The sequence below is a fragment of the Tachypleus tridentatus genome, chromosome 6 (genome assembly GCF_004210375.1).
Source record: "Tachypleus tridentatus isolate NWPU-2018 chromosome 6, ASM421037v1, whole genome shotgun sequence".
Lineage (NCBI taxonomy): Eukaryota > Metazoa > Arthropoda > Merostomata > Xiphosura > Limulidae > Tachypleus > Tachypleus tridentatus.
Genome location: NC_134830.1, coordinates 56,650,901 through 56,666,400, shown reverse-complemented (window position 1 = coordinate 56,666,400; position 15,500 = coordinate 56,650,901). Strand labels below are relative to the sequence as shown.

The following is a 15,500-nucleotide window of genomic DNA, read 5'->3' as shown; positions in this document are numbered from 1 at the left end:
TGCAACCACTGAACCACAACAAACCAAGGCAGAGCCCATACAATCACCTGATTTCAAACCATCTGTATAAATAGGAATGAAAGAATGGTTCAAAAGATGTTCAGCAAATAACAGACAGTATTTCCAATTGGGAGAGTCTGCTTTTCTCAGATGACTTAATGGTAGGTCACATTTGTGGATGTTAGGAAGCCATGGTGGGATGGGTTGACTAGTGGATACAGCAATGTTATCCAAGGACAGACCCAATTCATCCAACTGCACCTGGATATGAAGGTCAAAAGGAGCAATGGCAGATCATCTGTTCTAAAAAAGTATGTTCACCGAGGAAGGAAAATACAACCCCAGGTGGGATGCTTTGGTAAGAAATGAAGTTTCGAAGCATACAGTAAAGACAGTTTTAAATGGCAAAGGTGCAAAGAAGGTTCCTGAGACTCTATGTATAAGCTCTGAACTAGGGAAGTGCAGAAAGCCCCAGTGCAGAGCCGAAGTCCTTGATAATGGGTCCAGCATCTTTAATTGGAGATCCCGGCAGAGCCATACACCAGTGATCCATAGTCGAGTTTTGATCAAATAAAAGCACGATATAACTTTAGCATAGAACATCAATCTGCTCCCCAAATTGTGGAAGAGAGGACATGGAGAATGTTCAGTGCTCTTGTACATTTGACCCACAGCTGCTTGATGTGTGATATAAAGGTCAGCTTATGGTCAAAGATAAGCCCCAAGAACTTTGTCTCAGGGATCACAACTTCACCAATACAGAGTTCAGGATCAGGGTGAATACCCTGTTAGCAGCTAAAGTGCATGTAAACAGTTTTAGAAAGAGAGAAGTTAAAACCATTTGCTGTGGTCCACTTCAGGAAACGATTGAATGCAGTCTGAAGTTGCCTCTCAATATACCTCATGTTCGACGACTAACATGAGATGTGAAAGTCATCGACACAGAGCCTGTTTGTAACAGTAAGTAGTAGTTGTTCAGTGATGGCATTAATCTTTAAACTGAAAAGTGTGACACTCAAAACACAGCCTTGAGGGTCTCCAAGTTCCTGTAGAAAGGAATGGGAAAGTGTCAAACCCACATGAACTTGGAATCTCCTGTCCATTAAAATTTTTTTAATAAAAATGGGCCAATGGCCAAGCAACCCATATATATGGAGGCCTCACAAAATGCCATACCTCCATGTTGTATCATAAGCCTTCTCAATGTCAAGGAATATTGATACAAAATGTTGTCATTTGAGAAAGGCTTCTTTGATTGATGTTTCAAGTAGAATCAGGTGGTCAACGGCGGAGCGCTGCTATCGGAACCCACACTGGATGGGCGAGAGGAAGTTGTTTGATTCGAGGAACCAAACGAGACAAGCATTAACTATCCTCTCTAAGATCTTACAGAAACAGCTCATCAAAGCAATTGGATGGTAGTTCGAAGGAATCTTGAGATCTTTCCCAAGCTTAAAGAAAGGTAGGATAGTAGCCTGGCACCAGGCATCAAGAAAAACATTCTCCTGCCAGATCCAGTTAAAAACAATCAGAAGAATAGCAAGAGAAGCAGGAGATAGATGGCGCAGCATTTCATAGTGTACATCATCAGGTCCGACTGATGTACTGCCAGACTATGAAGGTCCAGTTTGAGTTCCACCAGTCTAAAGGGATGACTATAATCATAGAGACAATCAGCTCGAAAGGAAAGAGGTGATTGCTCTGCCCGAGTCTTGATGGCTAAGAAGGTGGAGGAAGAAACAGAAGTGCTAGATATCCAACAAAAGCTTTCACCTAGAGTATCAGCAATGCTCCTGGTATTAGCTACTTCCTGGCCATCAGAGAGCAAGATCGAGAGGGGGACAAAATTATATTGCCCATTGACCTTTCGAATCTTGTCCCACATGACTTTAGAACTGGTGGTAGAAGATATGCTGGTTGTGAACTTAATCCAAGATTCCTTCTGGCTTTGACATCTTACCCACTGAGCGTGTGCACGGGCCTGCTGGAAAGCGATGCGGTGCAGGAGTGTGGGATACCTACAAAAAGTATCCCACCCCCATTTTTGAGCCTTCTGTGCCATGTGGCAGGCAGGATTCCACCATGGAAGAGGATTTCGTGGAAAACGTGTCGAGGTTTTAGAAATACACTGAGTAACTGCTTGTATAATACAGGCACTTACTGTTGCCACAGAGTCATCTGTTGATGGCTTACAGACAAGTGCAAGAGCAGTGAAAGAGGGACAGTTTGCTTGATACAGCTTCCACTGAGGCACACAGGTTGGGTGGCACTGACCATGGTCAGTCTCTCTCAAAATTATAAGAAAATGATAACTGTCTTATGGAGTATTGTCAACCCTCCACGGAAAATAGGAGAATAGTGAAGAGGAGCAAATTGAGAGACCAATAGCAGGTAAAGGACTGACTAGGTGCATGAAAATAAGCAGAAGAACCAGTATTGAAAAGAGAAAGGTTGTGATCAGAGAGCGTACCCTCTACAGAACAACCTCTGCTATAAATATTAGCACTTCCCCACAGGTGATGATGTCCATTAAAGCCCCCCAGAATTAAAAAGGGAAACAACAACTGTTCAATAAGAACATTAAGGTCTGATTGATCATAGTTATATCCAGGTGGAAGGTTGAGTGAACAAACAGTGATGGCACGACCCAAGGAAGCACAAATGTTTATGACCTTCAAGGATGTGTCGAGTGGCAAAGACAAGGTGGGCACATGCTGATCAACCAACAGCACCACCCACCCCTCCATGCACTTTTCCATCACATTGCCTGTCATTTCTGTACAAAGGAAACTGCCGAGAGGTGACTGTATCGGTAGATTTCAGAAATGTTTCCTGCAAGGAGAGACATACAGGATGGTTGGAAGCAATCAGTGTTTTGATGTCATCCAGATTAAAATGTAAACCTCGACAGTTCCATTGTATCAAGGTGGCCACTTTTATTTATGTGCAGGCGAATTGGGTGAAGAACCCTTCTGTTTACGAACACGTCTTTTTTCTTTACTGTCTTTATTGAGAGAGATCAACTGACCTCCATGGATATTGCCCTGGGTTGATTGGGCATTTCTTTGCTGTTGGAAGAGGATTCCAGTGACTGAGGACGCAAACGATCATCCTCAGTCTTCTGGAGGTGGGAGAATAAGATGTATCCGAGTAAATGCCTTACCTGAAACCAAAGGAAGTGGATCTTGGGATTTGCTTGAATGTATGTAAGGGACAGAGATGGGTGTTAAAGCTAATTCATCAACTTTTTTAACGATGGAGGTCAAAAACTTTTCATTTGGTTTGAGAACAATTCTTTTGGAGGCACAGAGAGATATGTCTGCACTCCCACTGTAGTTGTGGAACAAAGTGCAGCAGCATACGTCTGAGATGAAGAAGTGGTGGATAGCAATTTGCGAGCCTTAAGATAAGTAATGTTATGAATCATTTTCAAATGCTGCACCTTTTTATCTCCCAACCATTTAGGGCACAAATGAAAGTAGGATGGGTGAGAACCATTGCAATTGATGCAATGAGGGTCCGTTTCACACTCATAGGCATCATGGTCTTTGACACCACAACGAGCACACGTCAAGGAACCATGACACGACGTATTTGAGTGACCAAACCCCTGACACTGGAAACATCTGAGAGGGTTTGGAATATATGGCCATACCCTGCAACTAAAATAACCTGCCTTGCCTTGAAGGTGGCAGGTGGATGTGGTGATGTAAATGTCAGAAATGAGGATATTGGTCAGCATTGTAATTCCATCTTTGTGAGAGGAGATACGCCTCACTGCAGAATCTCTGACTCGGGGATGTTCTTCAAATCCCTCTTAACAATAACTCCTCGTGATGAATTTAAAGCAACATGAGGTGTAACCTCAATAGGTATATCCCCAATTGCCTTTGAATGCAAGAGGAGTTCACTGTGTTCAGATGTGGATGTTTCCACCAATATGTTACCAAAGCGAAGATTCTTTACTGACTTTGGAGAGCCAGCAAGTCCCTCTAGTCCCTTCTGAATGAAAAAGGGAGAATTTGCTCTAGAGGTTTGTCTGAAAGAGAATGCAGTATAAGAAATTGAGGTACAATTGGTGTTACTGATGTTGAAGATGTGGTCATTTACCTATGGACTGTTTTTTCACTATTTTATTTAAGTTTTTATTTGGAGGATCCATAATAAAAAAAGGAATATTTTGGTGCCTACTGACACCACCCACCATGGAGCCCTACGAGAGGATGCACTACAATGCCAAACAAGAACACTGCGGCAAGGCCATGGTTTCATGAGCACTATACCCAAACACCAGCACCAGATACAATGTCCACAACACCTGTTGAGAACATCCAACACTGGTACTTGGTTGATCCAAGCCCAAGTGGACTAGCAGACTGACACAAGGGAGGCCACCCCAAGGCTGCCCATCTACAGGAATTCAAGGCTAAAGTGGTGTGTTAGGATTGGACCCCTCAACCACCAGGATCCTCTCTTCCCCTTCACAGGTCACCATGTACTGGAAACACATGGGTGGATGTTTAGATCCCAGAGGAGGTAAACTGAAAGAACACAACCTTCTCTGGGAGGTCCCCTCACCACGCACAGGAATCAACACACAGGGGACAAATTAAGAACCTCTTATCTTTTTATTTTGCTGAGATATTGATTAGGTACTGAATCAAATGGTCTCTTATATACTCTTACCACAATATGTGACATGTGAATAACCAATTGACAGCTTGCAACTTCCCATCAGCCTTTTTAATCTGTGAAAAAGTTATCATGTTCTTTCAAACCAAGATTTCATGAAGGTAGTTTATGTCTTTAGTTTGGTTAAAGTTTCATACGTTTTAAAATCCAAATACATCTTAATTAAATTCTAAGATTAATAAATTATCAGGGAATTCTATGGTATATTATGTACTTATGATTTTTGGTTATTCAACTACATATATATAAAACCTAAAAAAAAATTTTTGTTTGATATCCTCCATGTGCAAAATTTAAAAAGTTTAGCAATCTATGTCCAGCAGCAACCAAGTTCAAAGGTTGTAGCAAGAAGAGATAATTGTTTGCTTTATTTTGATTTATTGTTATATATTTTAAGAAAAACAAGTTTCATAATTTATTATTTAAATACTAATAATCTCACTCTCTGATGTAATAATTGAAATGACTATATATTACAAAATATTATTCCACTAAAACACAGCCAAGATAGGGAAGACTAAAAGTCAAGGTCAGTTTTATATTACTGAATATGCAACAAGTGCACATGAACTGCATCAATGCAAGTTAAATAATGCTAGCCAGACATAACTGGAAGGTCAATGTAATAAAAAAATAATAAATATATAGTGTTATGAGACTTAAGCTACTTAGACTAATACATTTGTAGTTTTGTGTTGTAATATGTAGTCATTATAGCACGAAAAAACACAATTTATATTTATATTTCCTAATTTTTTTTCATGATGGTTACGAGGTTGGTCAAGTGACAGACCCCTCACAGTAATAGAAAATAACAAAATATAGTCTTATTGAAAACAAATGTTTGAAATTATTTTAGAGATTATGCAAATAATATTTAAGATTTATGGGATGAAGAATAGATTTCTTAATCATAACACAAAATCATATTTCACTCAGACTAGTAACGAAACAGACTCTATTTTCACAAATAAATCTTTAGTAAAAACATTTCATCAAAAAACCTTAACTAAAAGCATGTCAAATTTTGTGAAGATACACATGCTGTATCAAAAGTTATAGTGCAAATACTTAATGTATGCAAATGTGCAGATGAACTCATGCATATTATACCGAGCCCATCACAAAAGGGTCAATGAAGCAGTGTAGGCAGAAGAACAGTAGGGGGGTAATACAGGCTAAATTTGGGAACAGTTATACTATTTTAGAGCACATCTGAATAGATACACATAATTATAACATAAAATTTAAAAGTATCTTTCAGATTTCTTTGCTCTAAGTACCCTCATACAACCCACAGCTCAAAGTTTCAGCCAGTTTATACTACATATAAACATGCCTTATTTGAACTTAATCACTGCCACTCAAATTACTTTTCTATATTATCTTTTGGACTGCAATGGCAAATATCTGTTCCGAGTTCCTTCCATAGATGGTTAACTGAATTGAAATCCAGAAGCTGTGGTAGCTGTGGTAAACATTGAAAGTCTTCATCATATTTTTCAAACAATACACAAACAATTTGGGTATGGTAAATGAAAAGAGTGTCATCTGTGAAGTAGCCATCCCCATCAGGATACACATGAAGTATTTCTGGATGTTTGTGATCAGAAATGATGCTGAGTGGGTTGTAGCACTTATCTTGCCTTTTAAATGATCCAGAGGATGCAAAGAAAGCATCCCTACACCATGATTCCACTACCAAAGACCTTGACAACTGAGGCTACAGAAAAGGTGTTTGTGCTGAACTTTGTTTTTTCCAAATCTGTCTTTTCCTGATTGTACAAAAAATGGTAAAGCATAAACCCTGTACTACATAACTGTTCATCAGTTTTTATTAGTCCAATGTTTTTTTTTGTTATTTTTGAGTTTTGCTCAAATTCACTTGAGGGCTACCTGCACTAACCATTCCTAATTTAGCTGTGTAAGACTAGAGGGAAGGCAGCTAGTCATCACCACCCTCTGTCAACTCTTGGGCTACTATTTTACCAACAAATAGTGGGATTGACCATTACATTATAATGCTCCCACGGCTGAAAGGGCGTGCATGTTTGGTGCAACGGGGATTTGAACCTGGCAGTCCAATGTTTGTTCTATTTACACCACTAAAGACACTTTTTCTTGTTTGTAGCCAAATTTACTGCTTTATGTAAATCTCCTACTGCTATAGGCCATTTGTTCCAACGTTATTTGGAAGGTACAGCTGGATATAGGTGTAGACTGACCTACACAAAATATCTGTCAACTGGCGCACTGATTGATGGGTGGGTTTTTTTTACCTGTCCAACTGCCTTCCTTCTCTTCTTAAGCATTTGTGGTCACAAGTCCTCCTTACACAGTCCCCCGTTGGTACAGCAGTAAGTCTATGGATTTACAACATTAAAATCAGGGGTTGAATTCCCCTCAGTGGATTCAGCAGATAGCCCAATGTGGTTTCTCTATAAGAAAATATACATACATACATCCCCTTATACCAGATATTTTGTTCAATGTTTTCCATTTTTGATAAACTTAGATGACTAATTTCTTGAAACAGTCTACCCATTAAACTGTGTTCAACACCGATATCTTCACCTAATGACTCTTTTGAATGCTACAACATTATTTCTCAATATTTCGTCCCAACCAAATTATAATGCAGCATGAGTAATGTGACACATCATGTGACCAACCTAATTTCCACTTGCAGATCAGGATAGGCCCAAGACTAAAACATGTATATAATTCCTAATCAAATGACCAGGCTGTGTTTTTTAAATAAAATCTGTTACATATAATCTCTATAGATAACTTCTTGTACTAAGGCTTACCGCAGGGTAGCACCTTCAGTTTTCAGCTTGTCACCATCTTTCAGATACATATAGTCGATATTTTTTGCTGGTTTGTCATCTTTCTTTTCAGAATCAAGAGGCAATTTGAAAACTTCACAGTCTTTAGTGGAAAGCAATATGTTAATTTCAGACATGATTTATAAAGACAAGTTTCTCTAAAACTATGAACAACTGATTTCTATATGTACAGATAACAACAAAACTGATTGAAATATGTATGTACATTTATTTGCAATACATCACTAATTCTCAGAGAAAATATATGCTGCTAGTTTGTTCTTTGGATAATCTTTGTTTATTAGTTTAAAAATTTTTAGGGCCAAATATCCCAGATCAACTATAAGCAGTAAAACAGACAGCTGAAATGTTTCATTAGTAGTTTAAGTAAAATCATTTAGCAGTATTCAGTTCCACTAGCAATAATTATGTCTCAAAATAATATTTAAATACATAAAAAAACTCATAAAAACAAAGCCAACAGAACTAACTGAATATAACACATCAAAAATTAAATGAATACAGCTTTACAAAAAATCAACAACTGTTCTCTAAATGCATGTTAATGAGAAATCCACTTGAAGTAAAAATATATTCTAAATACGGCTGGTATGGGTAATAAACTTTAATTAAAATAAAGTACATAACAATGTTTTGACCTTCTTAGGTCGTCCTTCAGGTTAACAAAGTCTTAGGAATGAGAGTGTAGATGGGTGCCCAGCAACAGTCAGTTGCAAATTCTCTTTGCTAACCTGAAGATAACCTAAGAGGGTCACAATGTTGTTCTGTGCTTTATTTTAAATAAATTTTTAATACCCACACCATTCTTTGCTGGTACAGTGGTATGTCCACAGATTTACAATGCTAAAATCAGGGATTCAATTCCCCTTGGTGGACTCAGCAGATAGCCCACATGGCTTTGTTATAAAAAAAAAAAAAAACCCATACCAGCTGTTTTTAGAATACAGTTCTTTAAATGACAAAACCTGGTTTTATATCTCTGAAGATGTCTGCAATTCCTCCTACATGGTCATGATGCCAATGACTCACTACTATTTTCTCTAGAGAAATCTTTTTTTCTGAAAGCTCCTGCTGTAATAGAGAGATGTATTCTGGAAAACCAGCATCTCCAGTGTCAAAGAGAATTCGCCTGGAAACGGCAATGACAAAAGCAACATAATTAAAAGTTTAAATATCAATTGTTAATATCATTCATTTATTAAGTTTATCCTTAATTAAAACAGTCTGTTTCCATTATTATTTTCATAGCATCTACAAATTATAATTATTAAAAGTACATAAGCTTTTTTACCAGTACAGGATTTAAATAGCATGTTTATTGTTTTACATTTTACAATGGCTTTAACCTTCAAAAGAAGATTTTCTGTATCTGCACTCAATGAAGTCTTCTGAACTCCTTAATGATACCAATGCATAATATTATAAAGCATGCATAATTTAAAAACATATATTGAAACAAATGGGCAAGCTTCCAAAAAACTGAGTATGTTTATTGGTGTAGACTCAAAAGACCAGAGCGAGTTGGATGTCCAGAGTCAAACCAGTCCTTGAAATCATGGTAGTAAATGTAATGATCATTTGTCTTGCATTGTCCGAGATTCTCAATTAAAGCCTGACTATACCTTGTTGCTTTTTCACTTATTCCATATCATTACATTTGTTATTACTCAAGTTAGGACATGATAATTAACTTATAGGGCACTTGCTAAGTTCACTGAAGGTTTGTCTTACTGTTATAAAACACAGATACACTAGTGAAACTATAAAAGATGTTTTCCCCCACAAAAAGTAATTTCTCTACAATTGTAGTCACAATTCTGGTTGATTTGAAGCCACTTTTACCTCCACCCCACAACTGCAGGGACCATGAAGGCATACCAACACTACTGCTAAAATACCAAAAAGGTCAAAGTCAAATACAAAGTAAGATTGATCAAAGTAAACTACCTAGGCAGATAAAAATTTATACCTAATGAAGAACAAAACCTAACGAATATAATATTCAAACTATACATTTCTTTATGATTTGAATACATTGTTTCATTACTTAGGCCATCTCAGGAGGATTTGGTTAGCCCTAAATCCACTAACTAAGAAACAATGTATAATCATGATTATAATAAAATAATAAACCAAATATTAAATTACAAATTATGAAAAATAAAATTATATATATATATTAGACATTCTAACCAAAACCACATGTTCACAATGTGGTAAAAAATTTTATCCTTTAAGTCGGTGTTTCAGTATGAACTACCACACTTTGTTAAAAAAGTTATACTTGGCTTGGCTAGTTTAGTAAATTTAGGTTGGCCTAAATCCATAATATAATTCAATAATTTGAAGTTATCCTTACACAATAATACAAATAATAACATAAGCCTAATTAGTATTAATGTAAAAATTACACTTTATCAGAATTGATCCAGTTTATCATACAACAGTTGTTCAAGCAGTTTGCTAATATAAACAAAATCTCAACTGCTACTATTTTTGTTGTATCCAAACCATCTTGAACTGCCCCGGTACTGGGCAGAAGGATCTTGTACTGTTTTAGGCAATGGATATAAAATGCTTTTGAGAAAGGTATGTAAGAGTCTTTTCTGAGGAAAAATATTCTTACACTCAGAACATAAAGATGTGTTTAGATCAATGATTTAGAATTTCCATGAATAGGATGTCCTTTAGACTTAATGACACTGGAAAACAAAAGGAATATGGATCAATCTTGGTGACCAGAAATATCCAGAAAAACCTGCAAAAATTCATATATCAACCATGGTAATCTTAAAACATAGAAATTCATGAACACAAAAGCCACCCAAGTGACCCTGGCAACAGTAAATACAACAAAGAAAGGTCTCCATCTAGAAATCAGGCTAACGGAGGGTATTGGCTCATCTAAATAAGTTTTTCACTTTCAGTCATAAAAAAATATTCAACCAATGCATATTTGAAAAAAAGGAAGAGAGAATGAAACGGTATTAATGCTATTCTATATTAAAGCTATACTGGTTATATTAATGGGTAAAGTGTCTATGGATTTCTGTGCAGTCAGGCTTTCGCAACAGGTGACAGGACTCTTTTTTAAGTCTCGCACACTAGTTTATAAAAGCCTGCAAAGAACGGTGTATTCTGGACATAAGGATCTTACGACAGAGATTTTGCAATGAAAATTATGATGCATGAATACACAGATCTTAAACAAATCGTGAGTGGATATAACAATATGGAATATTACGACGTGATGAACTTCATGATCATTCTACTACATTATGATTTTTTTGTTCGTGTTGTTGTTAAGCTGAGACCTACGAACCCACACTACTTGTAGGCTTATGGAATGATGTTATTCATTATTAATATGCAACTGCGTTAGGTTATTTTTTATTCACACTGGAACTTAAGTTACCCTCAACTTATTTCAGTAAGTATTAGCTTACTTTTTACCAGTACCAATTAAATATGTGTTCGTTCCTTGCAGAGTCGCAGGATTCGGATTACATCCTAAAATACGAATCACTCGGTGAGATAATTGCGATACTTTAGGAACTACAGACGCCATGTTTGAAATCGTGCTGCTCCTGGTATTCAAAGTTCACTTCGTTTCAGGACACATTAATAGTTTTATCATTATCACAAGCATATAAACAGCACTCTTGAGGAACGAGGCAATGGGACTAAATACGTATTTTAATATAAACAGTGAACTCCGCGATTGTACTTTAAATATGCTTTATTGTTTTCGACCCTCGGTACTTGTTTTGTTCGTTTGTTTGTTTTGGAATTTCGCACAAAGCTACTCGAGGACTATCTGTGCTAGCCGTCCCTAATTTAGCAGTGTAAGACTAGAGGGAAGGCAGCTAGTCATCACCATCCACCGCCAACTCTTGAGCTACTCTTTTACCAACGAATAGTGGGATTGACTGTAACATTATAACGCCCTCACGGCTGAGAGGGCAAGCATGTTTGGTGCGACCGGGATTCGAACCCGCGACCGACAGGGTACACTCTGAGTCGAACGCCTTAACAAGCATGACCATGCCGGTCCACTAGAGGGAAGGGAACTCTTGGGCTACTTTTTTTTACCAACGAATAGCTGAAAGGGGGGGGAGCATGTTTGATGGCCTTACGCGCTTGGCCATGCCGGGCCAACCCTCGGTAGATAAAAGTAATTTTGCCATATTCAACACTGCACCCAACACCTCAACAAATGGAGATGATTTATTTCTTAATACTTTATCTTGTACGATACAAAATATTTTAAATAGAAACTATTACTTTTAGTCTACCTGTATGGTAAAACTTGTGTAAAACATAGAATAAATGATTTTAGATTTAAATAATTTTAGAAAATTACATTGGTAGGTCGGCCTGGCATGGCCAAGCGCGTAAGGCGTGCGACTCGTAATCCGCGGGTTCGCGCCCGCGTCGCGCTAAACATGCTCGCCCTCCCAGCCGTGGGGGTGTATAATGTGACTGTCAATCCCACTATTCGTTGGTAAAAGAGTAGCCCAAGAGTTGGCGGTGGGTGGTGATGACTAGCTGCCTTCCCTCTAGTCTTACACTGCTAAATTAGGGACGGCTAGCACAGATAGCCCTCGAGTAGCTTTGTGCGAAATTTCAACAAAACAAACAAAGCGTTGGTAGGTAGTCGCATTTTAAAATATTTGATAAATAAATATTTTTATTTGTTTGAATTATGTTTCTATTAATGGCAGTTATTAACACATAAATTTGCGATTTCTCGGATAATCAATAAACCAGAAAAGTTAGGACTGATAACAATATGATCTCAGATTTGAATCGTGTTCCCTTTGTGTCAATAATAGGATCGTGACAAAAATTTAGTCAACAAATACTTACGAATACTTTAATAGTTTACAATGTAGTATAATGCACCACAATACAATTAACAATGGGACAACTTATTATTTGTATGTCTGTTTGTGAATGGTATTGAAAGAGTTGATGTTAACATCAACAATAAACAACAAAGCTCTTGTTTGTACGTGTAGATACGCATTGCAATTTGAATTAAATGAAAAGAAAATACCAACTGTATGTACCCCAAGTTAAGTATAATCTTGAATAGTATCTAAATATACAATATACGAAATCCAAAATTCTAATTTGATTTTACCTCAAAGCTCCAAATCCTAAACAGTGGAGTAAACGCTACACTCGAGTAGCTTTGCGCGAAACTCCAAACAAACAATCTTTTACAATCACCGATACAAATATTTATGCATTTTCCACTTACCGAGAGGCTTTAGATTGCATTAGATTAAGAAGGCAGGCCTTAGCGATGTGGCAGACATTAAAGGACGGAAAGTTTCACACTGAAAATTTCGTCATAGAGTTCGTGTCATTTTGTAATTTCAGAAACGAAATTTCAATTACCTAATAAAATAATGCGTAAAATATTTTGAGAAGAGATAGTACCACTTTGAATAAGCCCAACATTTGCATTATTTGAGATTATCGTTCATTTCACTTATATTTTTGTGCACTGTTAACAAGAATAGGTTATTTTAGAAATGTTTTGTTTCTTTATCTTGGTTAGGCCATCCGCGCTTCATTCACCACATGTATCGAACCTCAATTTTCAGTGTTATAATCCCTTATATTGATAAATGTTTGATTATAATTAAAACAAAAAGTCAGGCAGAAAAAAACGAATTATTTAATACTTTGCAGAACAGTAATAATAAATGCAGAGTACTTTGTCAATTAACTTGTTTTTTTATTTGAAGTTTCTAGATATGTTTATACCATTAAACACATTTTTTGTATTCAAATCATTAACGATTGGTTGATTTACAGCATTTAGCATATTTACCAAAAGCATTTCAGCTTTCTTTACTTTCTGTTGTTTCTAAATTTTATAGTTGGTAGGCCATTCAATGATAAAAAAAGTTCTTTTATAATCAAATGTCCTGCAAACAGAATCCTGTATTACAACTTTGAATGGCCCGGCATGGCCAAGCGTGTTAAGGCGTGTGACTCGTAATCTGAGGGTCGCGGGTTTGAATCTTCTTCACACCAAACATGCTTGCTCTTTTAGCCGTGGGGCGTTATAAGTGACGGTTAATCCCACTATTCGTTGGTAAAAGAGTAGCCCAAGAGTTGGCAGTGGGTGGTAATGACTAGCTGCCATCCCTCTGGTCTTACACTACTAAATTAGGGACAGCCAGCACAGATAGCCCTCGAGTAGCTTTGTGCGAAATTCAAAAAACAAACAAACAAACATACAACTTTGAAATGAAACGTTAATTACCTTTACTTTGATTACTAGCAGCAATTGACAATAATATCAAATTACAGTGGGGTAAAAATGACAGAATACCTTTAAAGATACTAAAAGCTATTCTTTCAAAGAAACTGAGTATGCTCGATTTATGCGATTTGAACAATAAATCTTGTTGGTATAATGTATTATACTTTAATTTACAAACTCAATATGTATAACATGATCATATATCAGTAAAATAATACAAATAGTTATCCAACTAAGCAAATTATTATTATCTGTTCTGCAGAATACAAATATTATATAATTTGAACAAGTATACAAAAATAATAATACAAGACAATAATATGTATGTGTTTTCTTATATCAAAACCACAGCGGGGTATCTGCTAAGTCCACCGAGGTGGATCGAACCTCTAATTTTAGCGTCGTAAATCCATAGACTTACCGCTGTACCAGCGGGAAACGAGATTTCAATATTAAGCCTATTATATTTCTAAGCACTATATTCACCATATCCATTGCGAAGAAGCGTTTTGCTCAATCCAGAACTCATCAGGCTGGCTTAACACAGCAATGATCAGAATACTATTTATTTGTTACATACAGCATCAATCGTTATAGAGTATATGTCTCTTACAAGTAGGTGAAGCACAATTAATGTTACTAAATAATTTTGATACGATCACTTATTTTTTGTGTAAAATGCATATCAGGCCCAAGCAACAATTAATAAGATTAACTGCAAAAATAATTATATTGTTGTTAACATTTCTTGTGCTACTATTATGTTACTGGGAGCCCCTTAACTAATAAACACGTACAACTTTATCTATAAATAACTCGCACAGTAATCGAATCATCACAACAACGTGATATGTAATAGATTAAGTCATTCATGACAGCAAATCATTATGTGATTATGTTTCAATATAATAACACCAGAGAGCATGTACTACCGTTACTTATAGGATATACCTTCTTTACAAATAAATAGTTATGTTTGTCTTGTTTTCAATTTCGCGCAAAGCTACACGAGGGCTATCTGCGCTAGCCGTCCCTAATTTAGCAGGGTAGGAAGGCAACTAGTTATCATCACCCACCGCTAACTCTTGGACTACTCTTTTACCAACGAATAGTGGGACTGACCGTAACATTATAACACCCCCAGGGCTGGAAGGGGCGAGCCTGTTTGGAGCTATGGGGATTCGAACCCGCGACCCTCGGATTATAAGTCGAGTGTCTTAACCAAGTTGGAGCCGTAGAGTTATGTACGCTGATCTAATTAAAATTGTCAGTTGTTTGTTAAATCCCATCGATGCTGGTTCAAAGAAAATCACTTCGAAATAAATTAGTAAATATTTTATAATAAAAAGCGAAAGCATACAGTTAGCATGATTTCGATAGCTAATCGTAGTTTTATACGTTTTCTATATCTTTTGACATTTTTTCTATGTCGTTTGGTATATTTCTATAATTAATTGTCACTTTGTGAGATTTATTTAGCTAACTAAAGGTCGGCGTGTTTTCTACAACAGACTAAGCTTTTACGTGCCTTGTGTAGCTGTCTATTGTGTGGTACGTATTTGATAACTAGCTATCTTTTTATATGTTTTGTAAAGAATTTAGATCAAGAATAAATACATTTTAAAAAGATATTAACAAGTGACTTAAGTGTTATGCATATATTTGGTTGGATTACG

At 36.6% G+C, this 15,500-nt stretch overlaps 1 protein-coding gene across 2 annotated transcripts in view; it reads right to left on the bottom strand.

Moving 5' to 3' along the window:
* The window catches only part of LOC143252576 (endoribonuclease LACTB2), a 45,215-nt gene extending 34,046 nt beyond the window's left edge, over positions 1-11,169 (bottom strand). Inside the window, exons 1-3 of one of the 2 annotated variants that reach the window (XM_076504918.1) lie at positions 10,988-11,169; positions 8,507-8,670; positions 7,503-7,623 (exon numbers count right to left, since the gene is read on the bottom strand). In XM_076504918.1, the coding sequence (XP_076361033.1) occupies positions 7,503-7,623; positions 8,507-8,670; positions 10,988-11,109 (407 nt within the window). In that variant the 5' untranslated portion in view covers positions 11,110-11,169. The remainder of the gene's footprint in view (positions 1-7,502; positions 7,624-8,506; positions 8,671-10,987) is intronic. The other variant, XM_076504917.1, reaches the window with a different exon arrangement.
* Between the last annotated feature and the right edge of the window lie 4,331 nt (positions 11,170-15,500).